The sequence below is a fragment of the Vombatus ursinus genome, unplaced genomic scaffold, assembly GCF_900497805.2.
Source record: "Vombatus ursinus unplaced genomic scaffold, bare-nosed wombat genome assembly UNPS02015398.1, whole genome shotgun sequence".
Lineage (NCBI taxonomy): Eukaryota > Metazoa > Chordata > Mammalia > Diprotodontia > Vombatidae > Vombatus > Vombatus ursinus.
Genome location: NW_020955176.1, coordinates 3,055,284 through 3,083,085, shown reverse-complemented (window position 1 = coordinate 3,083,085; position 27,802 = coordinate 3,055,284). Strand labels below are relative to the sequence as shown.

Here is a 27,802-nt window from a genome sequence, read left to right as displayed (position 1 = left end):
TACTCAATTGATATAATATCATGAAAAACATTGTAGAGAATACCAAGAAGTATGAAACATCACCAGAGTACTGTAATTTAGTGTTGTAGTACTGTACAGTTTGCAAAGTGCTGTCCTCATGTATTGTCTCTTTTGCCCTTCAATCAACCCTATGCAGTGGTCATAGAGTAGAACAGGTATGATTTTCTTGCCTTTACATATGAGAAATCAGGCTAAGAGAAATTAAGTGTGAGCTCACTAGAACTGAGTTCAAATTCTGTCTTAGTCACAGTGACACTGGGTAACACAGGTAACCTCAATTTCCTTAGCTCTAAAATGGGAATAATAACAGCACCTACCTCACAGGGTTTTTGTGAGGATCAAAAGAGCTATGTACAGCTCTTTGCAAACCTTAAAGCAATATATAAATGTGAGCTATAATTATTATTTCACAGAAGATTAAACTGAGGCTTAGAGAGATTGATTTGCCCATAGTCACAGAGCTGGTAACACAGGAGCCAGGTTTCAAAACAAAACCTTGATTCTCCAAAGCCACATCTTTCAACTATATATACCAACCAACCCTGGTCTTTAAACTTTAGACCTCAGGGTGCACGTGTTCAGTGCTCGTGCCTTGCCTTAAGATTTGGGGTCCAAGAAACAAGGTACTGCTTGCCTCAAAAAGGTAGTCAGCCAAGCAAGCCAAGCTCTCCCTTTTCAGAGGCATCATCTACAAGGTGGAGGATAATTTCCCAGGTACTGGAAGCTAACACCTTATTCCACCTCAAGTTTCTTTGCATAGGAATTTGTAGTCCAAAGCTTAAGGTTCCATCCAAGAAGCTCCAAATTCTCAAGGACGAGACAATTCCCACCTGAGGCCAGCCAAGTGTGTGTGGCCCTGCACCCTCCTCTCCCGTCTGGGAATGGGCCCACCTGATGATCCTTCCAGCAGGTGGCATAGGAAAGCCGTCCTGCTCCCTGTACAAGGCGAGAAACCTGACACTGACAGACTGCTCTCTGGGAGCAGCCACTTGTGGCTGGACAGGAAACCAGGAAATGCACTATCCTTTTATGCGGAAAAGCACCCTTGGGGACAGAGCACCATGGGAAACCAGCTCTGCTGTGGGGGAAGCTGGTGAGTAGTGGGCAGAAGGAGATTGTCATTCTGGTAATAATCACTGTGTGCAGAGAGGGATGCCTCAGCCTGGGCAACAGGCACCAACAACTGGGTGAAGTGTCTTGCCAGAGGAAGCCAGCAGAGAGACGGGCTTTTGCTGCCTCCCTGTGCCTGGCACCTCCTGGCTCCTGTGCCCACGCCCATCCAGCACCTGCTGCTGGACTGACTTCCTGGGAGAGCCCAGAGAAAACAGTGGGTTGGAGTTCTGGGGCTGAGCTGTCTCCATAACAGGCAGAAACTGACTGTGTGCATTCCAGTCAGTCCCTCCCTGGTCGGTCCTGGGAAGGAAAATCAAAGCCTAGTGGTTCTTGCTTCTTCTTACTCCTGTTCACTGTCTTCTTCCTCTTCCTCATTTTCCTCCATGTTTCTTCATATTAAGGGAACCAAATTTTGGGAAATGTCAAAAATGACAGAAGTAAGAAGAAGGAGGAGGCTTATTTGGATATCCGTAGAATACATGTATAGACTGAGTGTTAGATTCAGAGTCAGGAGAGAGCTGGGTTCAAATCATACCTCTGACATTTACTAGTTATATAATCAGGGATGGGCAAGTCCTTTAGCCTTTCTGAAACTATTTCCTCATCTGTAAATATTTATGTAGAATGTATTTCATAGGGCTTTCTGAGGGAAAATGAAAATTGCTTTGGAAATCTTAAATCACTAAGTAAATGTCAATTATATTGTTATTATTTTTGTATCATATATACATACATATATATATCCTTATATACGCACATGTACATACACACACACACACACCACCAAATGAATGAACATGGTAAAACCCTGCTAGTGTATGGTGACCGTATGTCCCACATTTTCTAGGATAGTCATGATTCTTAGAAAAGAAAGTGTGCTTTTAATGAGGCTTTTTAAAAAAGATTATCTCTCTCTCTCTCTCTCTCTCTCTCTCTCTCTCTCTCTCTTTCTCTGTAAATATGGATCATCTTCTTTTTTCATGGCCTAGCCCTGGCTGGTCAATCTCCACCCTAGTTCAAACTAATAGGGATCTGTTTAATAAAAGCCTTCATAAAAAGAGAAGCTATTAGTCTTCTTTACTTTCTTTTTCCATTTTCTTACATTATTAAATGAGACAGACAGTGCTTCCTCTGGTCTAACCTAAATTCAGTTTGTCTTTTATCTTCAGGAAGCATAAATAAAAGTTACTATCCTCTGTTAAATGATCCTTCAGATATTTGAAAATACTGTGAAAGATCCTTTCTTTTTTTTTTTTTTCATTTGTGAATTTAGTCAAACACTCTGATTGAGGTGTGGCCTCTCTCTGTGATCTGGGCATCCTATGTCCACATGGGAAAGGTGGTGACGCTACCACCTGGACTGCTGATATCATGTGGCATGGACCTGTATAATCTATGATTGACTTTCTTACCTTCTCTCTATAATCAGATTAATGGAAGAGGGGAGGTCACTTTGAATATTAAAATTCTGGGATCTAGGATTTAATGGATTGTGGTAGAATGAGGCTGCGTATGACAGAGCAGAGATGAATATGTTTAAGAGCCTCTGGACAAAGGTGGGGGTGGGAGTGGAGTGGAAGAATTGAGAATAGGAGGGAAAGTGCAGAAGGGGAAATAAGGGAATGCAGACATAGCTTTAAGAGTTTGCATTCTTCAGATCTGCTTTGGATAGTGGATAAAGACCTAGGATCTTCCCAATTTAGCAATCTCAAAATGTGTTAAAAATTCTCTGATTTCTAAAGCAGAGAAAACAACATGACTTGGAAGTCTGACTGAGAACTTTTCTCAATTTTCTTTTTTAAAGAAGGAACTAAAGATCTCTGGGGAGGCTGCTAGTCAACCAGATGAGGGTGGCTTTGATTAGGATTAGGATTTCAGTTACAAGAATAAATATCTATGATAACATCTGAAGAACTTAGACTGGCTTTCCTGGATCCAGTGGTACTTGGGATCAAGTAGACAGAAGGGCTCCATCAGGGACCCCAGGGATCCAGAAGGGAGTTATAAGAGGAAAGTCTGTTGTCCAATGTGGGCAGAGCAGCTGAGTCAGGAAGCCAAATCTGATCCTCTAGCTCCATGAACAGAGTGCCTCTGGAGAAAGTGGTAAAGGTTAAATATTTCCAGCTTTCTCTGTTAATTAAAAACAAGGGCAGGGAACAAGGGAGGGAAATTCACCTTTTAGGGAAAAGGCTGAAGGAGGATCTAACCCAATGAGCTCTAGGTATGACAGTCTCAAATTAATATTCACAGTAGAAGACCCAGGAACAAAGTTCCCCCAAACAAAGGTGCGGGGGGTGGGGGTGGGGTCCTTGAATTCAGAGACATTCCATTCAGGATGGCAGCTCTCCCTTCCTGGCTCCTGGGATTAGTCAGGCAGACAATCCCAGAATAGCTCTGAGTTAGGCTGCATTCCTGGCAGGTAGTGTGTGTGGCCTGATTGCCTGAGATTGTATTTTGGGCTCAATTATGTCAGTTGTACCAAACAACCTTCCAGAAAAATCTGTTTGGGGTGTATCCACACTTAACAATGCTAACCGACTTGCAAGCCTTTGGGACAGCCAGTCCCTGCTGCGAAGTGGAATACGAAGGGGAGGAAAATATGGGAGTTTCTGTTTCTCCTGAACCTTAGAATGCTAGGGAGACCCAAAACCAGGGCATCTGAGAAGGGAATGCAGAGGTTATGTCTCTGGCCATGGAATTAGCTGGAAACCTTGAAAGTACACCCTCATTTTCATGTGAAAGACCTGTTCGTCTGGAGGGTGCTACATTCTCCTCCCTATTCAGTCTAGTTCTAGAGACAGTTGCCAGACTGTGAGCAACAGGCTGGTATCTCCTGACAGGAAACAGCACATCCAAGTCTATATGGTAGAAATGGCACCAGACCCAGTAAACAATGTACAATGTACAGCACACAATGGCACTGACTTCTGCTGTGGCCCCTCCAGTGACAAGACCAACTCTGAGTTTGGCTGTGATGGGACATGTCATGCAGGTAAATGAAAAGTCAGCGCACTGGAGGACATTGGCTCATTCCTGCCAAGGTGGGGCCTTCAGAGAACATAAGCCTGAGGGATTTGTAGAATAAAGGAATACTGTAGACATAGTATATCTGGATTTCATCAAGGTATTTGATTCAAGGTATCCTGGGTGGATTCAAAACTGCTTGAATGACCAAACTCAGAGTATTGATTAATTGATTGATAACAACCTGCAGACAAGCCTCTAGTGGCCTTCTCCATTGCTCTGAATTCTATTCCATTCATGTTCAATATTTTTACCAACAATTTGGATGCAGATAAAGGTGGGTGTGCATACCAAATCTACAGATGACACAAGATTGTGGAGACAGTCAATACGTAAGTTGATAGGCTATAGGTGGTATAGTAGATAGAGATCTGGGCCTGGAGTCAGAATGACCTGAGTTCATATCTGGCCTGAGACATTGATTGTGTGGCCCTGGGCAAGTTATTTAACTTCCGTTTACTTCAGGGCTGTTAGGATGATCAAATGAATTAATATTTGTAAAGCATTTAGCACAATGCCTGGCACATAGTAGGCCCTATATAATTGCTAGATATTATTATCATTATTAATATAATTAAGATACAATTAATCAATAAGCATTGGTTAAGCCAAACACCAGGGATACAAGGAAAAAGCAAAAACAACAATAACGACAACAACAAAAAAACCTCCCTGATTTCAAGGAACTTACAATCTCATAGGTGAGAAAACTGGTCAGAAAGGATGAAGATTGGGAAAAGGTCACTCAATTTAGCAAATTAGTTCAATTAGCAAAAACTTTGGAGAGGGTGGTTTCAACTAAATGATGAGGTTGGAAGCCAGACTACAAAGAGTTTAGAAGAGATTGAGAGAGGAGATAGAGCAACTCAGTGCAGATGGCTTTTGTGGGGAGTTTAGCTGAGAAGGGGAGAAGAGATATAGACCTATGGTTAGAGAGGATGGTAGTAGGGTCAAGAAACAGGGTATTTTTTAAAGATGAAGGTGACCTGAGTCTATTTGGAAGCAGCAAAGGAGGAACCAATAGATAGGGAGAGATTGAAGATTAGAGCGAGAATGGAGTTAATAGTGGGGGCAGTCTGCTGGAGGAAATAGGAGGGGATGGGATTTAGGGTACGTGCAGAAAAGGTGACCTTGCCCAGAACACGGCCATAGCTTCATCGGAAATTGAAGTAAAGGAGAAGAATGTTAAGGAGCATGAGAAATAACAATACGGGAAGAAAAGGGAGCTGATGGTAAATGGCCTTGATTTTTTTTTTAGGTAAAGTATGAGATGAGGTTCTCAGCTGAAAGGGTGGAGGAAAGGGACGCTTTGGTGGAAGAGAACAGAAGGTTTGGGACAGATGCTGTGATGAGTGGGACAGAGAACGAATTAAGGATGAGTGGAAGTATTTCTGGGACAGCTAGGTGGCACAGTAGATAAAGCGCCGGGCCTGGAGTCAAGAAGACTGATCTTCCTGAGTTCAAATCTGGCCTCAGACACCAGACACTCACTAGCTGTGTGACCCTGGGCAAGTCACTTAACCCGCTTGGCTTCAGTTTTCTTATCTATAAAATGACGTAGACAAGAAAATGGCAAACCACTCCAGTATCTTTGCCAAGAAAACCTCAAATGGGGTCACAAAGAGTTGGACAGACTGAAAACAACTCAACAACAACAACAGAAAATTTCTAACTACATAGGACCTAGTTAAGATTATATAACAAATTTGTAATGTATATACAGTCAATATGGTTTCATCACTTCCTCCAATTCTGTAGCACATGAATAGGAGTGAAAGAGGCAGATGGTGAGAATAATCCAAGGTTGGAGTTTGGTAAGATGTGAGCAGTGAAACAAAAAGGAAACAAGGAGTTTGAAAGCAAAAGATTTTTTTTCTGTTCAGTTGTTTGAGTCATGTCTAACTCTTTGTGACCCCATTTGGGGTTTTCTTGGCAAAATTACTAGAGTGGTTTGCTATTTCCTTTTCCAGCTCATTTTACAGATGAAGAAACTGAGGCAAACAGGGTTAAGTGACTTATCCAGGGTCACACAGCTAGTAAGTGTCTGAGGCCAGATTTGAACTCAGGAAGAAGAGTTTCCCTAACTCCAGGTCCTACAAGCTATCCACTGTACCACCTTGCTGCCCCTGAACAGAAGACAGTGAAGAGCTGAAACGGTTCTCCCAGGGGTCAAGACTGGGAAGGGAGGAGAGTGATGGCCTGGGAAAATAACAACAACAACTGGCATAAATATAGTGCTTTGAGGTGTATAAAGCACTTTCTGCATTACCTCATTTGATCCTCCTGACAACATGGTGAGATAGGTCTTATAATTATCCCCTTTTTTGCTGAGAAGGTAACTGAGGATGAGAATTTAAGTGACTTGCCCAGCGTCACACTGCTGGTAAGTGTCTCAGGCAGGGCTCAACAAAGGTCTTCCCTGACTCCAAGTCAGGAAGCTTTATCCACTTTGTCATCTAGCTGCCCTAAAGGAAGCAGAGATTGGAAGTCAAGATGAGGACAAAGAATAGGGTTAGGAATAATAAGGCATGGTGATAGATGGAAAGATAAAGTACCATGATAGGATAAAGAAATTCCACAGTTCTTGAACACCGGAATGGGAAACTTGTGGGTGATGGCCTAATGAAGAATGCATCAAGAGCCATTCTTGTGGTGTAGCTAAGCTGTGGAGTAGTGAAGTAGGTCAAGGGAGTTGAATTGATTAAGGGAACTTCAACAGGTAGATTGAAGTTCTATATTATAAGGGCAGGAGTTAGATTAGAGAAGAAGACTGATTAAGGCACCAAACTCATTGAAAAAGTAAGGAGAATGTCCTGGAGTCCATAGATAATGATACTATTAAAGGCACCAGAATCTGGATTGGGTGATATACCTGGGAGGGAACCCCAAAAAGGAGAGGTTGTTGAGTAATGGGCCTGGAGTCAGGAAGACCTGAATTCAAATGTGGCCTCAGATACTTACTAGCTGTGTGACCCTGGGCAAGTCACTTAACCTCTATTTGCCTTAATCCATTGGAGAAGGAAATGGCAAACCACTCCAGTATCTTTGCCAAAACAAACCCCATGGACACTATAGTCCATGGAGCCAGCAGGAGTCAGAAACTACTGAACAACAGTAGCTGAATAAAAGAGGTAGAGACAAAGTTTACAAGTGTTGATGGTAAGCGAGGAGTATTCTGAGATCCAGAAGTTCTCTAGAGGCTGGAATAATGGGCAGAATTTAATAAGATGAACTTTGGCAAGTATAAATATAAAGTTTTACATTTAGGCTTAAAAAACAACAACTTCCAAAGTACAGGATGTAGATGTGGTTAAACAGCAATACAAGAAAGAGACCTGGAAATTTTAAGTGACTGTAAGCTAATGTTGAAGAACAAATATTAGTACTAATAATGCACATTCTGATTTAAGCTCAAGTCTGCCAGAGATAATTTTATTTAACATTAATCTATATCCATGCCATTTCTAGTTTGGAGAGAGAATGGTCCAAAATGGTGTAGTCCCCCATGCCCTGTGACATGATTCTCTGCCCTAAAATGATATGAGGTAACATTTATAGGAAATTTCTACCAGCAAAATGTTTTATATTAAAATACAATAACCTTCAAGTTCCTTTCTGGACCATTCCCTTAAGGACTAAAAAGAGTTCTTTTCTTCAATCTATATCTTAACCTAGAATGCAAAAGGGGACACTACTCTTAGGTGACTAAAGGCACTGATCACTTCTCTGGTGGGTGGGAATCTTATCTAGACTGAAGTTTGGTTATCACCATTGATCCATTTCCCTAAGAAAGAACAGAGGCCCAAGAAACAATCAATATTTATCTTTGGTTCTACCTATTTTCTGAAAGGGAAGAATCTAGAAAGGGTTTTAGCCCAGAGAAATATGTTTTCTTAAAATATTTCTAAAGAAACTGAAAGGAAGTTTTTTTAATGTTTCTACAAAAATATTGAGTCAACCACATAGCACCACCAAACCTAAGCTGCATTAATAGAAGTCTAAAATAAGGGAATTGATTGTCCCACTATGCTATGGTCAGATCTCACCTCTAGTATTGTGTTCAGTTTTGAGTGACATATTTTAGGAGGAACATTAACAAACTGAAGCATGTTTTGGGAGAGTTATGATGAGGTTGATGAGCAGACTTGGGAAACTAGGAATGTTTACCCTCAAGAAGAAAAGACTTAGGTGAGAGTCTTTGTAGTTGCCTTCAAAAATCTGAAATACTGTGTCCAGTGAAAAAGAGATTAAATTTCCTCAGCTTGGCTCCAGAGAGTAGAACTGTGACCAACGGGAAAAAGTCACATTTCAGTTCACAGTAAGGATTATTAATCAATCTATCAATAAATTACCATTTATTAAGCACCTACTATATGTCAGGCACTATGCTAAGTGCTAGGGATACCAAAAGAGGCAAAAAACAGTCCTTGCCCTCAAGGAACTTACAATCTAATGGGAGACACAACATGCAAACAAATACATACAAAGCAAGCTATATACAGGATAAATAAGGAAATATTCACGGAAGGAAGGCACTGGAATTAAGAAGGGTTGAAGAAGGTTTCTTGTAGAAGGTGGTGGTATTATCATTATTGTTATTATTATTATTATTATTATTATTATTATAACACTAAAATCCTGTTCTGATACCACTTCATGGTGTAAGGTGGCCCAGATTCTCAAAAGCAATATCAGCTGAACACAAGCTCTGGCAGGGAGTCCTACCAAGTAGGAAAGGCTTCCAGTAAAGACCTACCCAGTAATAGATGGCATTCCTTAAAGATTAGTATTATTATTTTAGGGAGCTAGGCAGTGGGGTTAAGTGACTTGCCCAGGGTCACACAGCTAATACATGTTATGTATCTGAGGCCGGATTTGAACTCAGGTCCTCCTGACTCTAGGGCCAGTGCTCTATCCACCCTTAAAGATTATTACCAGAAGGTTGACTGATAGGTGATATGTTTTTGTTTTTGTCCAAAGCAATTCATGATCACTACTACCAAGGCATGGCATGGGGAGGAAGAAGAGGGGTTGCAATCTATTCTGGAGGGTACACCCATGTCAGTGAAGCAATGTATCTTTATATTTATATATTGAAGGAGAATGATGATGATGATGATAATGATGAATATTTATCATCAACCGAGGGTAATACGTACAATGGATAGAAAGGTGGTGTCAAAGTCAGGAAGTTCTGGGTTCAAGTTCTGCCTCTGACACACATACTGGCTGTATGACCTGGGAAAGACACTTCTCAGTGCTCTGGGCAACTCTTTAAGAGTAGAAGTTGAAAAGAAGGTGTCATCTTGAAGAAAAAGTTCTCTCACCCAGGAGTTTCCTATACCAAAAAAAAATCATAGTCTAGTCTCTATCCCTATCCTATCCTAACATCAGTACAACTGCTGTACATATGTGTATAGGGCTGGGGGGGTGGAGGAGGAGTGTGAGAGAAGGTATAAAGAAAGAGAATGGTGCACACTCAGATGACATGTGTCTTCCATCACAGGAGCTGTCCATCATCTTTCCACAAGAAAAAGAAAAGAGGTAACTTGGGGATTGGGAATAGGGGCTCTAAGGAGACCAAGGGAATGAGGGGATGGAGAGGAAGAAATTAGAAAGGATAGAGGAAAAAGTATATTTAGAGAGATCAGGGTGTTAAGTAGAGCAGTAGAAAAGGAAGCTTTGGAAACAATATGGGGAAATAGTTTAATAAAGAAAATCTGTAGAGCTGAAGCCACCCCCGAACCCCAGAGCTCCTGACTTTGTTCCTCCCTGTAGCATGTGGTAGTAGGGGATTATTGCTGAGCTAGGAATTTAGTTGTTAACCATTTGGGTCCCTTCCCTTCAGGGAGTCAAGCAAGAGGAAGAACAGAGAAGCAGCAGCAGAAGAGCACAAAGGTAATGTAACAGTACATTCCTGTCCTAATTCCAACACTTGGGAAAAGGATTCCAACAAGGCATTGGAAGTAAGGATCTTTTGCACTTGGGACTGATGGCACTTAAGGTTTGGTAGAGCTTGCTGGTTCAGTTCTCACAGAGGCAGAATAAGAGAAGATCAGTTTAACTGGTTCTGTGGGGAGTAACGCACAAAACCAAAACTCAGTCTCCTAAATCTTTCCCATTCCCTACAGGGCCCTGACACAATGGGACATACCTATGAGCTGGTGTCGGAGTTGCCCAGGTCTGGAGAGGGGAGTCGAGTCCCTCAGTCAGAGGACAGCAGCTTGCATTATGCAGACATCCAAGTGTGCAGCCGTACCCAGCCAAGATGCGCCCGAGAGGTGAAGCACCTACAGATAGAGAATGCCACCGAGTATGCAACCATTAGATTTCCCCAGGCCACACCCCACTATGACAGCAAAAATGGCACCCTTGTGTAAGCCCTGGGTACGAAACACTGTGGAACGGAGAACATGTGGCAGTCCCTATCCTATGTCACCAGAGGACAAAAAGTCCTACACTTCTACAAGAGATAATCTGATGTTGTTGGGAACTAGGTGGCAGTCCCTCGTTCTTTGTCAGTTTCAAAATGTCTCTGGGCTTCCTGGAGTTTTAAGGCCTGGCTCCCATGCAGGGGTCTGTCTATGTGTTTTAAGAACAGAAGTACTCTGGTATCTGAAACACAAGGTCGGATGAATCTCCACAAAACAGGCAGAGCTAGGCTCAGATTCCGAGAGTGATAGGCTGGTCCCTTGCTCCCAGGAAAAACACAAAAAATGACGGTAACTCTATAAGCAACTGGACAAAAGCCTGATTACCACCTGGGGGTAATTCGATCTAGAGGAAACCCCAGAAGCCCAAGAAACAATTAACCCCTGAAGATGCTGCTGCCTGGGGCTCAGGCTCTCCTTCCCACCAAGGGAAAGCACAGTGTCCATGCCCGTTCTGAGACTAGCAGCTCCCTGTCCATCCAGTCGTGGAAAGTGGACACAGAAGCTCCTCCTTTGGACGACAGTTCATACTGATACGAGGGGCGATCCCATGGTGGGAAGGGAAGCATCTCTAGGGAGAAGAGAGAGGAGTGGGGACCACGCAGGAGGCTGGGTGGAGTGGGGAGAGTGAGGTGGGGGTCGTCCTAGGGATTAGCCCCTCGTTTGCAAGACTGGCCCTGCCTGTATGGAGAAAGGAGTCTTGGGGGTGAATAAACCGGTGTGGAACACGCTGCGTGGGGGTTTGGTGCCTTGTCTGGGGAGAAGGGGCGTCTTCGCGGTGGTCGCTCTCCTCCCGTCCCAAGCTAGGGATTTGCTCTGAGACCTAGGGCCTGGTACAGGGAGGGACTCGGTCCGGACAGGGGGAGGGGCGTGGCCAAACGAGGTCGCGAAGGGGGCGGGGACGGAGAAAGAATGTGGGGAGGGGCGTGGTCTGAGAAGGGGCTAGATCAAAGTCGTGAAGGGGGCGGGGACACAGGGAGAAAATGTGGAGGGAAGGTGGGAGGGCGGAGGGGTGGACGAGGGGCGGGACCGGAGGGGAAGGGGCGGGCGGTCTCCGCGTCGCCATGGCAGCGGGAACGCGCCGCGCCTCCCGGAGCCTCAGCCTGGGCGGGAGCCGAGTCTGGAGCAGGCCCTGGCCCAGCGGGGCTGCCAGGACCGGGAGCCCAGCCTTGCGCGCCCAGGTACGGGGCGGGCAAGCCGGGACACCGGGTCTGGAAGAATGCTAGGCCCAGAAACTCCTCGTCTATAATATGGGGATACTCTACCCCTTTACACAGTGCTGCTGCGGGGAAAGAGCTTTGTGAATCTTAAAGTGCGCTGGAAGTGTGAGTTGTTATTATTATTAATTTTTAGGAAATTAAAGTTATGGGGCAAGGGATAACAAAGAGGCATGGAGCAGATGGTAAGCCTGCAGCCTCGGGGTGGCACTACAGCCCACCCCCAGTGCCCAGGTAGTGAAAAGACAAGGGGGAGCCTGCCTGGGCATGGATGGGAATGAATGAATGAATGAATGAATGAATGAATGAATGAATGAATGAAGCATTTATTAAATGCTTACTACGTGCAAAGTACTGTGCAAAGCTTGATGATACAAATAGAAAAGTAAGACAGTCTCTGCTTTCAAGGAGCTCAAGTTCTAATGGAAGGAAAGGAGGAAAAAGGGTTGGGGGGGCACACACGTGGGAGAAGGGGGGAACCTTATCCAAGACTTTGAGGGTTCTGAGCTTTCTCTAGGCCGCAGATTTAGCAGCGCACAGTACTTAATTCAGAGCTTTGGAGTCCTGATCAACCTGTCTGGTAGTGTTAGACTTCTTTTTTCCTTTGGGCCAACTCTTATTCAGCTCTTTCATTCGTATCTGGTCACTGGGAGTATAATATTGCCTTAAGCACTGGGCAGGCTGTCAAAACAGAGCCAGGGCACAAAACAAATAGCTCTAGTGTTGTCTTTCTGCCAGACTTTAAGGCTTGTAGGGGGAAGATACTTTTTTTTTTAATGCTGGAGAGTTGAAATTCCATGTTCCATTTATGATGATGATGATGATACACAATGGAAATATTGCTTTTGTGGATTAAAACTGGGGGCTGAGAAGGGTAGGGAAAAACCAAGAGTTGGTAATATTTACGCTGCTCCTTGACTTTCTAGAGTTTTGTACAAAGCTATAACTAGAAATACTTGTACAAAGCTATAACTACGAATTTTTGTACCTAGATTAAGACACTTGGGGCAAGCAGCATGAAAGGGTCCCTCATTTGGGGAGAGGGACAGGACATCACCCTACTGTAGGGAAATAGAGACCCTGGGACATTGGCTTGAGGTAGCTACTAGGCAAAAGCTCACTCTAGTATAGCAAAGGACTACAAAATACTGCCCTATTTGGGTTGTAGTCACCCTGCCTGAGTTATGGCTTTGCTTTCAAATATCTCTACTTCTTGAGGGTATTATTACATCTAGTTTCTATAACTGAAGGATGGGTATGGGAAAACATAATGCTTTTTTGGGCAAATAGCAGACAGGAATTGCCACCTTTTTTTATTACTGTTACAGCTTTGGTTATGGGGTGATGACAGTGCCAAGGGTGTTCAAATCTCTATGGAGTTGGCCTGTTTTGATCACTTTAGGTTATTCTTGCTGATTAGGCCCCTGCTTTTAAAAACTGTAAGCTATAAGTAACCCACCTTCAGTTTAAGGAGAGGGAAGCTTCTCTGGGAGAGGTAGCTTCAGTTAATTTCAGCTTCCAAAAGTTCCTAAACTGTTTTCTCTTCCCATATCTTTGCAGGTCCCTCTCTCTTCCTCTTCCTTATCTTTGATTCCTGAGGGTGGCTTTGACCCAGCTGCCCCAGGACCACAGAAAATGGGGACCCCAGTGATCATGGGATATTGTAACTCTCTGCAGGCAGGAGAGCCATTGGTAAGTTTGTGATGTATCCTTCAGATAAGTGTAATGATATCACGAAGTTTAGGGCTCCTGCATAGTTCTGTATCTGGGGGATTCTGGACCAGATTGTGGGTTCTTGCAAGGGTAGACTAATAACATAGCTTCCTTATACTAATATTTTATAGTTGTACTGGAATCCTTTCTCTTCTCTAACTCACTGGGTTGCTGACTGTGATACCTCTATCTGCACTGCTTGGAATCCATTAAGTCAGGCATAGAGTGGAAAGTTCCATTTATTCATCAGAATCAAAACTTAAAAAAGAAAAGAAAAGAAAGAAAATCCATGTGTATTTTAGACTTAGTCTACCAAGTTCAGAGGGGAGTTGAACTGATGAGGTAAAAGTGACCTGGTAGTAATCTGGTCACTAATTGCAAGGATGACCCAGTCTCCACAGAAGTGGCTTTACATTTATTGCATTCAATTGTGTTATTAACATCGTAAAATCATACCTCATATACCCAGGCAATCTAGAGGTAGGAAGAGCTGAAGGGCGAATTGAAACACAGATTTGTTAGATGTCACACACAGATTATCCACAAGATGTCGCTGCCCTTATCTAATTTTTAATCCAGATAGCTGACTGTCCTGAGCATGAGTGGCTCATTTTCAAAAAATTAATATTAAGTATGTTTATGTATCAGCTTTGGTACATTTTACGTAAAGCATTAGCATCTGGTGATTCCTTTATTGGCTTTCTATACCCCCTGTCTCTCACCATTCTGCCTCTTTTCCTTTCCCACCTACCTACTCATTCTATCTCACTCACCAGTGTGTACTTTGTCATCATAACCTATTTCCTTATGTATTCTCATTTGACTACTCTTATCTCCTTTTTCTATTCTTGTGTCTTGGGTGTGTGTGTGTGTGTGTGTGTGTGTGTGTGTGTGTGTAGTCAATTCTCCATTGTCTGTGCTAATGGAGGAGAGTAGAAACATGATCATTCAAACTCGTAGGTCTTTCTGTACTAAAACTACTTATATTTGATTTGGTAATACAAAGAGACAGACATGTATACAGATGCATATATTTAGATATTCATAGTACTCACGCTGAATGTGACTATATCTACTATGAATAGGCATCTATATGAGAGGTGTATTCAATTTAACAAGTATTAATATGCACCTACTTTGTGCTCAGTATTTTGTTAGGTTCTTCTAGGGGAGGAAAAGCAATAAAAGACATGATCATTGCTCTTGTAATCTAAGAGAGGAGACAGCAGCACCCAAAATGGTAGTGAACAATACAAGACGGAAGGTCATAGTGTCACAGGAGAGGAGCATAGATTTAGAACTGGAAGGGACCTTACAGGGCATCAAATCCAACTTCTTCAATTTATAGATGGAGAAACTGAGACCCAGAAAGCTTAAGTGATTGCCCAGAATTACACAGCTGACTATTAAATGCTAAATTGTACAAGTGTGGTAGAAGTTCAGAGGAGAGTGAGAATGAGAATAAAGTCATGAGAGAAGGCTATGTATGGAGCAGGAGACACTTGAGTTGGGCCTTGAAGGATATGCAGGATTTGGATGGGCAGAGTGGAGAGAATACATTATTCTAGATGAGGGAACAACATGATTGAAGGCATGGAGACAGGAATGAGCACGACCTTTCTGTATATATTTGGCATATTGATATTAATCTCTATCCCACATAGTCATATATAGATAGAGATGTATGTGAGGCCTTAGGATGCTATGTTGTAAAAAATATAGTACAAGTAATTATTTCTCGCAAAGTGGCAAAATATAATGGCAAAATCTTCCATCCCATGTTTTTCTGACTCTTCCCCAAGGCAGAGCAGCTGGTAGAAATTACATACAGGCTTCACTTGTGTTGAATCCCCACTACTTCTGTACCATATGGCTTTGCCACCCCCAAATCATTGTGCAAAATTGGTCATAGTCCTCTGTCTTCATATTTTCCCTTGTTTTGGGCAATTTATGGGAACCCCCCCATATATATACAACTATGATATCACTGAAGGGATTTAAGGGTACTTCTATCTTTAAGGGTTAGGCATGGGATCAGAGCCAAAGTTCAACTGGCAAGGCCTCAGAAGGACTACCCTTCTAGGGTGTTCTACTGTAGGCATCCTGATTGCTCCTAGGGATGATCTAATCCTGGTCTCTAATAGCTCACTCTTGGGCTACTGTAGAGAACCTTCGTACTTAACCCACATCTTATTCTGACTGGTTTACACTGCTGTGAGTCTTTTTCTCAGACATTGGGAACTTAGTGACAGGTTCTAGCCTGATGAATGTCCTGTTGTTTCAAGGACAATGACTTCATCACAAGTAAGTGTAGCAGTTGTAGCAGCAACAAGTTCCTCTGTTGCTGATTGTTTTCTGCCCAGTGTTATATCATCTTGTTCCAAGCTCAAGATTAGAGGGCCATCACTGGAAGAACAGTAGCGGTTGTGCGTCTTGACTTTGTGTTCACCATGAATTTGGGCAGAAATTGCAAAGAAGCAGATTTTGGCTTCATGTAGGAAAAGCTACCTAATTAGCACTATCCCAAACTGGCATGGGTTGCCTTGAGAGGTAGTGAATTCCCTGTTGATGCACACATTAGTCTGGGTCCAGATGACTATTTGATAGAGGTGCTATTGGGGAAATTCCTGTTTAGGTGTAGGTTAGACTACATGATTTCTGAAATTCCTTCTAACTCCAAGTTTCTCTGATGTTTTGGTATCTCTGTGATAGTAGAAATTGCCTGGTTGAGAGATTGAAACTCCTCCTTAGTAATGAATGTTTTCTATCTATCAGTAACAACTAGAATTATTAGAATCATAGTATTTTGGAGCTGGAAGGTATCTTAGTTGAAAACTTGTTCAACCAATACCTAACCAGGATACCAAAACATTCCTAACAAATGGTTATCCCAGCTTTGCTTTGAATATCTACGGTTATAGTGAAACTCATTTTATGGTTGGATATCTTGGATTTATTCATTCAACTGTGTTTATTAAGAATTTACTAGGTTAAGATATTGTGTTAGACTCTGGGAATACAAACACAAAGTGAAAAACAGTCCTTGATTTCAATAGACATATTATATTGAGCCTTTCTTCAATTTTTGCTCATTATTATTCTTTTTTAAAATTCAATTTTATTTTATTTCTGTGTTCAAATTCTCTCTCTCTCACCTCCCCCTGACCCACTGAGAAGCAAAAAAGACAAAACTTCTGTTATAAATGTGTATCATCACATTCCTATTAATTCTTCTTCTGTATGGCGGCCCTTAACAGGGCTTTTTTCTTTTTTTTTCAGTAGAAAAACCTATTTCCTATTTCCCAAGATTTCTTTTTTCCAGGCTAACCACCCACAGTTCTTTCAACCATTCCCTGTAAGGAATGATGTTAGTCCATTTCTCTTGATGTGCTTCAGTTCATCCATGTTCTTTCTACCTAAATATGGCACACAGAATGAAATACAGTACTCCAAATGTGGTCTAACCAGGACAGAGTACCAGTACCTCCTTTGTTTTGGACTCTTGTGCTTCTGCATAGTGTGAGGTGTTGACATATCTAGCTTGAAGTTCACTTAAACCTCCTGCTCTTTGTTACATGAATTTTGTAAGCCATGCCATCCCCATCCAAAACTTGTGAAGTTGATTTTTGTTAACCCAACTCTAGGAGTTTACATTATCTACTAAAATCTAGATCTGCCAAGCTTTGCAGAAGGATTATAGTTTTTAGACCTGGAATAGATCTTAGAAGTGTTATTGTTCAGTCATTTCAGTTGTGTCCTACTCTTCATGACCCCTTTGGGGGTTTTCTTGGCAGAGATACTGGAGTGGTTTGCCATTTCCTTCTCCAGCTCATTTTATAGATGAGGAAACTGAAGCAAACAGAGTTAAGTGACTTGCTCAAGGTCATATAGCTAGTAAGTGACTGAGGCCAAATTTGAATTCTGACCTCAAACTGACCAGCTTTGTGACCTTGGGCAAGTTATTCTGGGCCTCAATTTTCTTATCTATGAAATGGAGATAAGAATAGTTGCACTACTCGTCTCATGTGGTTGTTATAAGGAAAATGCTTTATAAACCTCAAAATGCTATAGAAATGTGAGTTATTATTGTATTAGGATATAGGGATGAGGATATTCTAGCCAATAATTAACCTTTAGCAGCCACCTAACCAGTCCCTTTGTATTTATTCTATTACCTGCCTGTTGTTAAAGACCATATGTCATTTGTTCAGTCATTTCAGTTGTGTCTGACCCTTCATGACCCCGTTTGGGGTTTTCTTGGCAAAGATACTGGAGTCATTTGTCATTTCCTTCTCCAGGTCATTTTACAGATGAGGATACTGAAGCAAATAGGATTAAGTGACCTGCCCAAGGTCACAAGGCTAGTGTTTGAGGTTGGATTTAAACTCAGGTCTTCCTGACTCCAGGCCTGGCACTCTGTCATTGGGCAGAAACTATATAGCAGTGTAGTTCATACAAGATACCTATCAATGTGACTGTTTCTGGTTTTCCATTTTCCAGAAATCTTTCTGTGTTTAGGTGTCTTCAGGAAAGATCATTAATTCAATTGGGTACTGCTGTAGTTTATTCTCACGAAACTCTTGGTAAGAGCTCCATATAGCAGTGAAGGCCCTGTGCACTGGCATGTGGACAAAAGATTTGGCCTCTCATCCTGGCCCTACTGTTGACTTTCTGAGTAACCATGGGCAAAGCACTAGCCCTGCTTCACTACATGAGATAGTGTGGTATAGTAGAGTGTTCAACCTGGACTCAGTAGAGACCTGGGCTCAGAGCCTAGCTCTGACACTTACTAGTTCCAAACCTGGTTCAACCCAGGTTCCTTCCGGACTCCCCACAGCCCCTACCCTCCACACACATACTCTGCAGCTCTCTCCTATGTGTTGTCTTCTCTCGTTAGAATGGAAACTCCTTCTTTGAAGGCAGGGACTCTCTTGCTTTTTTCTTGTACTATATTCCCATGCTGCTTACTTAGCACAGTGCTTGGCCCAAGTAAGTATTTTTAAAATGCTTGAACTGCTAATTAATTTATAAAATTATAAAATGACACAGGCATGCCCAGTTCTTTGGGTACTCTTGGGGAGAGAACACAATGGCAGAGGAAAGTGAGGAAGCAATTACACTTTTATAAGGCACATAGTATAGGGGCAAACAGCACAGAAATGGGGTTGGGGAAAGGCACAGAGAATCACTCACATAACCATGAATTACAGCTGGGAGCACTGGTCAGCATAGACCCAATGGAGCTGGAAGAGTGCTGGGGGCAGGAGTCTGAGCTCTCATTTTTATAGGGTTTATTTTGAGGGGAACAGACTAAATCTTATCTCTGCCACCTTAGGGTTAGTTCATCAACATACCCAAACCATCTCAAAGTTGTCAGTAAAGCTTTAAATTTAACATATCCATGTCATCTCAAAGTTATCAGTAACATTTGGTATTCTGCTGGTCTTACTGGGGATGTCTGGAGCTTATCTGAGATCTACATATCTTAGGGCCAAAAGGCCCTGACAGCAAGACCCAGATGACTTCTCCTGATTTAGCACCTAAATTTAGGATGTGATTTTTGGTAAATATATTATACAGTTTGCAAATTATGCCCCTTTGGTCTATGGGATGGTCTGTAGGTTCTTTTCAATCTTACTTCTTACTATTATTACTTTATACTGGCTACTTACTTAATATACTGACTAGGGCTGGGGGTTGTTGAGATGAACCAGAACAAGGTACAATTTTAACACAATGCTTTAGCTAGCTAGCTAGCTAGCTAGCTGGGTGATCCTGGGTAGGAAAGTTCATGTCTATGAGACTTAAATGATGCAATATAGTTCTTTCAGGTCCTGGTGTTTCCTTTCTTTGGGGGCAGAATGACCAATATACACGAGCAATCAATCAAGCATTTATTAAGTGTCTGCTGTATTCCAGGGCAGGACAGCTAGGTGGTTCAGTGGATAAAGTACTGGGCCTGGAGTCAGGAAAACAATTCTTCCTGGGTTCAAATCTGGCCTCAGATACTGACTAGCTATGTGACTCCGGGCAAATCACTTCACTCTGTTTGTCACAGTTTCCAAATGGCAAACCACTTCAATATCTCTGTCAAGAAAACCCAAAATGGGGTCATAAAGATTCGGGCATGACTAAACAACAACAACAACAACAATAACAACAATGTCCCAGGCACTGTGACTACGGCTATGGTTTTAGGGAAGGGAATGGAAGGGGAAAGGAATAAGCATTTATATAGTACCTACTATGTGCTAGGCACTGTGCTAAGCACTTTTTACAAATATTATCCTCACAATAACCCTGAGAGGTAGGTGTTATTATTATCCTCATTTTACAGTTAAGGAAACTGAGGCAGAAAGTGGTTAAGTGACTTGCCCAGGGTCCCACAGCTAATAAGTGTCTGAGGTCAGCTTTGAACTAGGGTCTTCCCGACTTTGAGCCCAGTGTTCTATCCAATGTGTTAATTAGCTGCTTTAGTGTTTGGTGAAGCAATATTCCATTTCGTACTTGAGGAATATTTTTCCATGGGCCTTAAATGTTTTATCTGAGTCCCTACCAAGAGCTCCGTTTTTCTGTGTTTCAAATATAAACTCTCATTTTCCATGCCTGAATCCTCCTGACTATAGTGCATTGCTCCAGAGGAAACAGTGTGATACAGTGGGGAGGGCACTGGACCAGGGCTGGAACCCTAACCCCAAGTCCTCAGATAAATCACTTCACCTCTTTACACCTCAGTTTCCTCACCTATAAAATGAGGGAATTGGATTTGATGCTCTTTCAGGTCCCTGCTGTAAATGCCACGGATCTATGAATCCTTAAGCAGAGATCCCATCTAATTTTTTCAAAACTCCCAAGATGTCGGGGTCTCAATATCACCAGTAACTAATGTCCTCAATTTCCATTATCTTTCTCTCATTTTATTTCCTGCCAATATCACCTTACTTTGTTTATTTTTTAAAAAATCTTATTCTCTTCTGTCTTTTTTGCTCCTCTGTCTTATTCCTTTCGTGCCTTAGCTTTACAGTCTCCAGTCCCATCTGGAAAAAAAGGTTACTGTGTTTAGTGTGGAAAAAAAAAATTAAAAAAGACCTGTGATTCACTTATTTCCCCACCCTCCTCCTGAGGCTCTGGTGGCCTTGACATTGTGTGAGTGTGTGTGTGTGTGGCGGGGGAGGGGGGGCGTGGTGTGGCGCTGCCCGCCGGCCTCTCCTCGTGCTTGAAGCCGTGGCTGCTCCGGCCCCTCCATCCTGAAGTTGTTTCTATAGGAACAGCTCGCCCGCTTCTCCACCAGAGGCACCCCAAATGAGCATGCCCAGTACGAGGCTTCACTTTGGCTCCTGTCTCTGTTTCTAGTAAGTGGCATGTCTGGGACTCCAGAGAGATCCCTATGAACTGAGTAGAGACTCTTTGTGTTCAGAGGAGGAGGAGGAAGAGGAGGAGGAGGAAGAGGAGGAGGCCTGGTCTTGGGGCCTAGGTCCTGGAAAAAGCAAGGCGGGAACAATGCTGGCCTGCCTGACCAGGGGGAATTTTCTGGATGTCCTGCAGGAGGGCTTCACTGAGGTAACTGCTCCCTTGCCACACTTCTGGCCTTTCCTTTCTTACCTATCCATTCGGCTCTCTCGCCCTCCACCTCCATCCTCTGCCTAGCCAGCATCACAGCCTGCACTCCCTGGCGGGGATGGGCCGGTGGAGAAGTGCTGCAAAAGGGAGAAACTCAAAGTATCTTCTGGTTTCTTTGCTCATCACTTGCCAGTGCTCAGAAGGGCAACATTTTAACAAGTTACCTCTCCAAAGAGATAGACTTCCACTCCAAACACATTCTTAGGGGTGCCTCTGAATTTTTGCGAGGAATCTGTAAATCTCAGGGTCATTCACGCTGGGCAGAGGAAACCGTGGTGGCTTGGGGGATTGGGGAGGGGGAGGCAGACTCAGGGATGGTATTTTAAGGTATGAGGATTTCAGCTAGAGGAGAAAGAATGAAAAAGAGCAGCTGAGAATCGCAAGAGGTGCCTATGAGGTACTCCGGCTGTGTTTGTACCTTTGGAGATTTCTTCACAGCCTGGAAAATAAGGTTTCTAAAGGAGAGCGCTAAGTAAGTTGTAAGCCTGGGTGCTGAGCACTTTGCAAACTTGAAAGCATTTATATGTCAGTTATTGGTATTTCATTCTCATCTTTATGTGTGAATGAATTAAAAAAATATAAGAATGAATCCACAGAAGATGAGCCTACATTCCAATACTGTTGTTCAATTATAAAAAACAGTCATTTTATTTACCCAATGTCTTCAGTTCATTAAATATAAAACAATAATAACAGTATGATAGGACCTAACCTCACTGTTTTTCCATGAAAAAATATGAGAAAAACAAGATGATGATAATAATAATAAGATGATATTTCTACTAGATAGAAACAATGTCCCTTTTAGCCCCTGATTAGAAATTCCAGAACCAGCAACGGGTAGGGTAGGAAATATGAGTACAGGCTTCAGGGGGCATTTTCCTATCCTAGAGGAGTTGGTAGTTCCCTTTCTTCCTTCCAGAACCAGGAAGTTCTGACTTATCCTTTTCATTTTTTCCATCCCATTTGCACCAAGGGATGCATCATTACTTCTGAGTGTGATCTCCCTCATCTGCCCTATTCAGTGGGGCCCCTACAGGGATACCCAGAATTCCCTTGACACAGCTGCATAACAGGCCTCCTTCCTTAATTCCTGTTTCCAATTATGAATCTCTGCAGCCCGACTTTTCCTCAAAACCTTCCCCAGCCAAGGCCCCTTCCTGTCCTTTTTGTCTTGTTTGGGACACAGAGGGAGAAAGCCTCCCCTAACCTACAGAATTTTCTGGGTTTCTGGTATTGGTACTTTGTGCCAGGGAAACAAGTGGGTGAGTGAAGAATGGGGCCTGGTCCAGAGCCCTTCCACTCCAAACCTAACATCTTGAATTCTTTGCATTAGCCCTGCCAAAAGAACTCTTTTTGATGAATTACAGCATGAGATTTTTGAACACAGAAGAGACAGAAAGCTACCAGTTTTAAATACCTGCAGTGTCCCTTTTCTCATTCTCACTTCTGAGACACCTCCCTCCCTCTTGACCCCTTAGTCTGAGACTCAGAATTCTGACGTGCCTACTAATTCTAATGTACAATAACTCTCTCAATTAATACCCCTAGCTAGCTGCCATATTGTTCATCCAAGAGAAACAAATGAGCATGGAGTCAGTCCTAATGTATGCCTTATGCTTACCTCACTGTCAGCCTATCTATTGAACCACACACAGAGAACACTGTATGGTCAAGTGTATAATCAAATGAGATAATGTATGTAAAGTCCTTTGCGAACCTTAAAGAGACAAAGAAATATTAGCTATCATCATTTTTATTGTTATATCATTCTTCTTGGAGGTTCCCTGAAAGCCTCTTGGGAATAATTCTAGTAGCAGACAGGGTGACAGAGATTATATATACTTCATCTTGTTATCATATAGGTCTGATGTCTTCTTCTACCTCTCTATATTTTAATAGCTTTTCATTCCATATAGCTTGGAGATTAGGGACATTTGGTATGGTGATATCTATGAAAAATGTTGTTCTTAAATTTTTATGATTATTTCTCTGTATCTAGGCAATAGTTGGCATCGATTATTATTAATATCTAAATCTCATATTTTTCAACTACTACTATTTTATTCCAAGACCTTCCATCAAGAGGGCCAGGGCATTACATAGACTTGGCCATCTTTCTAGTGTCTTTGTGTTGCTATCAACAGCCTCTGTCTCCCAGTTGACACATAGACAAAGAGAAGGGCAAAGGAGTCTATTTTTTGGTAGATGATGGAGTTCTTATAGATGTGGTAGAGACACAGCTATGTATTTTCCTTCCTCCTACAGTGATCCTACTTTGGTCTTGACCTTAATGACCATCCTCCCTACTTTGTCAGATCCTAAGCAAATTTAGCTGCCCTGACAAGTTCACAAAATCTGTTTGCTACTACATGACCATGTCAGGGTTCCCTCTTTAACCCATTCATTGATTGGAGTAAAACATGGCTAAAATCTCATTCGTTCTTTACCATGCAGTCATATTAAAAGGGCATAACTAAGGTCTTAGGGTCAAGGCCACACTTCAGTATCTCTGAGACACTAAAATTTAAAAGATTATCAAAAATTGCTTATTTTCTCAATGGGTGAGGGAGAGACTGAAGAGAGGAGAGAATTTGGAACTTGAAAATGAACAACAACAAAAAAAGAATGTTAAAAATAAATAAATAATGTGAAAGATTATCTATGTAACTATGGCAATATTCTCCAGAGACAGAAAAAAAAACACACGTGTAAATTAATCCTGTCTATCTAGGTTTGTTTAAGGTCAGTTCCACTTAGAAAGAACAGCAAAGGCTTTTGGTTTTTGCGTTAATTAACAACTTTCCTATGGTATTTTAGCTCTGAAAATGAAGCCCTAGAGTTTTCTAATATATACTTAGGATGTGTCCTTTGGGCCAGTACCCTGGCTTATACTTTTCTCCATTTAGTACATACATAGTCAACTCCTGGGGATGATCCAAGTACATCTAAAGCTGTCCCCTGCCACTTAGTTGCTTTAGAGTTGGACTGTGATCTCACTTTTCATGACAGGGGAAAATGTCACCCGAAACAGGGTTGTAGGGTCCTAATTATATAGGTGGAAGGGAAAGCTACTACTGCTCCTTCTGAGAGAAGCCTGCCTTTAGAGGCAAGGTTCTCCTCCACCCAGCTGCTGTACTGGCACAGACCACAGGGCCACTCCCCATTTCAAACTGAGATTCTGCCACATTTCCTGCACTGGAGAACAGAACTATGGCGCCAGTTCCAATAGACTGATGACCCAGAGATTCTGATTATCCCTGCCAGTCCTGCCTTTAATTTTTTTCTCCACCAATACAGATAATTTGCTTTGTAGACGATCCCCATATTTTGGTGGGGAGCTGCCAAACCCTGCAGGTCTAGATGATTTGATCATTTTCTTAACTGCCATGTTCCTGACCAGGCCAGGTTTTCCCCCATTTGACTTCTGCTGCAACACTGACTTTTTGCTTTTTCTGTCACATAATTATTTGTGTGTCTCTGATTATGGTCTTTGGTTCATTTGTTAACATGTATTTCCACAAGTGACATTCTCAAGGGTGAGCTTTCTTAGAAAGGTTCTTGGCATATTGCTGCAAGACAGACATAGTTTTGTAGACAGGCACCCTCTACCGACCCACCTCCTGGTCTGGCACACATGATATACCCCTAAGTCAGTAGGCTTAAGGTAATGTTCACCTCTTGAACACTTGCTAAAGAAAATAAATGCCTCAAAGCAATAAATTAGGGGAAAAGGGGTATGTGTGTGTGTGTATATGTGTGTGTGATATGGTGGTTTGGAGATCTTGCTTATGGGTAAGAGTACTTCTGAACAGACCCACATCTAGCCAGAGGGAGCAGAGAGTTTTCTCACTGACTAATAAAATTGCTAACATAAAGCAGTTTTCTACTGACTGAGCTTCCTCCTCCTTACATATGGGCTGGCAGAATTTCTTTAGCAGGTTTCTCCCCGTGGAGGAGAGCAATATGGATCTTTTACTAAGTCCCAGCTGCCTCTGTGGCCTCTTAAAAGCAAAGTGAGAAGTTGTGTCTGGTCTCAGCCCCATAAAGGGGAAAGAAAATGAGTGTGAGTAGGGGCTTGGAGGCAGCAGCTGCTGGAGTAAGCATCTTTCCTAAGTGCTAAGTGCCTTGTGTTTATTCCCAGGTAAAAAAGCTCTAACATTCGGCCAACAAGAGAGTCCTGATTTTCTGACAAAGAATGTGTCCTCTTACTGCTCTGCTATAGAAATTAAAAAATCTGATGAGCCTTTGGTGTTCCTATGTACCGCTCTCCCCAACTTCCCAGCTTCTGGCCAAACTGACATACCCTCTCCCCACCCAGGCCCATTGGCTCCATTCCCACAGGGGCTGGTGCCAGGAAAACAGATGCTCCCTGGCAGGAAGCTACCGAACAGCTTTATTTCATTCTCTGTAAGTGATGGGGCTGGCCAGGCACGTACAGCAGTGATAGGAATCTCTTGTTTCCCAAATACCACTCAGCAAGGCAGTATATACGCTGGTAATGCTTCATGTATTGTGGCTGGCAGGCCTGGTCATTGTGTCCCAAACCAGACAAAAGTGTTTTACAAAGGATATTAGAGAAGATTCCCAGGACCAGTTAGAATAGTGGAGGGTAAAGCAGGGGTCTAAATAGAATATAATGATTCACATTGATACTTAGCTAGAAAATCTCTCTTGGAACCCGGCCAGCATTTCCATCTCTCTTATTGTATACCATGATAGTGACAGTGGATATAATCTGAACTAGTTCAAAAGGCTTCCTTATGTCCATGTTAAGTAATCAATCAACAATCATTTATTAAGCACTTTTTCATACATACATGATGTTAGGTGCTGAGCATTCAAAGACAATAATGTCAGTGTCCCTGCTCCTAAGAAGCTTACACTGGATTGAAGGAGACAATATGTACACATACAGATAAATTCAGAATGAATACAAAATACATACTATGTGGTGGTTTAGGGAGAAAGGAAACCAGCAGTTGGGAGAATCAGAAAAGGCATCATGTAGAGGGAAGTATTTGAACAGAGTCCTGAGGGAAGGGATTCTAAGAGGTAGAAGGAAGGAGGGAATTCATCCCAGGCCATTCTGGTTAGATTGTAGTGTGCATGAAGAGGAATCATATATAATGAGGCCAGATCGGAAAATTGGGACCAGGTTGTAGAGGGCCTTAAAGCCAGAGAGGAGCTGGCATAGCCACTGAATTTTTGGTGATACTTGTGACTCACGTGTTAGCAGAGAGCGTGCCATCAGTAGAACTTCAAAAACACCTATATTTAGAGTTGCCTCACTTTTGTTTGGTGGTGGTTAGGGTATCTCCTTTATGATCACCATCACAAGACTATTATTAATAACAAATCACACATAGCACTTTTTGGTTTACAAAGCATTTTACTCACCACTCCCTCAGGTAGTATAAGTGGTCACTCCCATTTTACAGATGAGGATACTGAGGTGTAGAGAGAAGTGATTTGACAAGGTGGCAGAACCAGTAGTGCTAGTGCTGGAACTTGAGTTCTTTGATGCTTTCCTCACTACATCACATCTCCTCTTGTGGGTACCATCGGCACTTCAGACTCAACGTGTGAAAAAGGGAGCCCATTCCTTATCTTTCCCCCTAAAACTTCCCTTCTACCTGACTTTACTCCTTCTGTCTGTGGAACTATCATTCACCCTCAATCAATCAATAGGCATTTATTAATCGGCTACTATGTGCCAGGGACAGGGCACAAAGACAAAAATGAAATAGTCCTTGCCCTGGAGCTTATATTAGGTGAGAAAACCTGTTTGTAAATGAGTCTATACAAAAGGAGAGACCCTGGTAGCTAAAGGGACCAGGAAGGGCCTCATGTAGGAGGGGAAGGAAGGATTCTAAGAGGCAGCACTGAGGAGGGAGCACATTTCAGCCACCACCTGGGTGAAAGCATGGAGTTTGGAGATGGAATATGAGGAACACAGAAGGCCAATTTTGTTCAGACCAAGGAGTGTGGGAAAGTGAGTGATGGTAGAATAACCCTGGAAAGGTAGGCTGCAGCCAGGTTTTAAGGGCTTTAAATGCCAAAGAGAGCACATTGTATTTTGTCCTAGGGGTAATAGGGAGCCACTGGAATTTCTTGAGCAGGGGATTGACGTGATCAGCCTTTTGTTTTAGGAATATTACTTTGGCAACTGTGTTGAGTATAGATTGGACAAGGTAGAAAGCTAAGGGAGGGAAACCAATGAGAAGGCTTTTATAGTTGTCTAGGTCTAGTAAAGGAGGACCTTTACTACAGTTGTGGTCACATGAGTGGAGAGAAGGGGAAGGATTCAAGAGAGGTTGTGGAGGTGGAATAGACAAGATTTAGGACCTGAGCAGATATGAGGTGTGACAGAGAGTGTGAAACTGAGAATGATGCTGAGGTTTTAACTGGAAAGATACCCTTGACAGAAATAAGGAAATTAGAAAAGTAAGTTTTGGGGAAAGATGATAGGTTCTGTTTTGAACATGTTGAATTTCAGATACCTGAGGTGAGGCGATATTCAGTTTGCAGTTTCCAACAAGCAATTGGTGATGAGGAACTGGAGCTCAGAAGAGATACTAGCATTGGATATAGAGCTCTGGAAGTCAACTACAAAGGGATGATAATTAAACCCATGGGAACTGATGAGGAAGCCAAGTAAGA

General features: G+C 42.5%; 2 protein-coding genes across 5 annotated transcripts in view; both read left to right on the top strand.

Moving 5' to 3' along the window:
- Positions 1-1,034: 1,034 nt before the first annotated feature.
- On the top strand, positions 1,035-11,314 carry CUNH11orf52 (chromosome unknown C11orf52 homolog). 2 transcript variants are annotated; one of them, XM_027847347.1, is made up of 4 exons: positions 1,035-1,114; positions 9,665-9,702; positions 10,007-10,056; positions 10,290-11,314. In XM_027847347.1, the coding sequence occupies exons 1-4, from the start codon at positions 1,083-1,085 to the stop codon at positions 10,536-10,538; spliced, it is 369 nt and encodes a 122-aa protein (XP_027703148.1). In that variant the 5' UTR covers positions 1,035-1,082; the 3' UTR covers positions 10,539-11,314. The 2 variants fall into 2 exon arrangements, with proteins under 2 accessions (XP_027703148.1, XP_027703147.1); XM_027847346.1 differs by lacking the exon at positions 9,665-9,702 and having other exon boundaries at positions 1,036-1,114.
- A 2,061-nt stretch (positions 11,315-13,375) lies between these two features.
- DIXDC1 (DIX domain containing 1) overlaps positions 13,376-27,802 on the top strand; it is a 62,502-nt gene continuing 48,075 nt past the window's right edge. For 2 of the 3 annotated variants that reach the window (XM_027847326.1, XM_027847325.1), the window contains exon 1: positions 21,005-21,079. In XM_027847326.1, coding sequence (XP_027703127.1) covers positions 21,020-21,079 — 60 coding nt within the window. In that variant the 5' untranslated portion in view covers positions 21,005-21,019. Of the gene's footprint in view, positions 13,499-21,004; positions 21,080-27,802 lie in introns of those variants that run through there. The other variant, XM_027847327.1, reaches the window with a different exon arrangement.

Excerpts from the sequence above, each read along its gene's own strand:
- CUNH11orf52 (XM_027847346.1), top strand. The coding sequence starts at position 1,036 with ATGCACTATCCTTTTATGCGGAAAAGCACCCTTGGGGACAGAGCACCA. Across the intron at positions 1,115-10,006 it reads CTCTGCTGTGGGGGAAGCTG|GGAGTCAAGCAAGAGGAAGA; the intron begins GTGAGTAGTGGG and ends CCTTCCCTTCAG. Across the intron at positions 10,057-10,289 it reads AGCAGCAGAAGAGCACAAAG|GGCCCTGACACAATGGGACA; the intron begins GTAATGTAACAG and ends CATTCCCTACAG.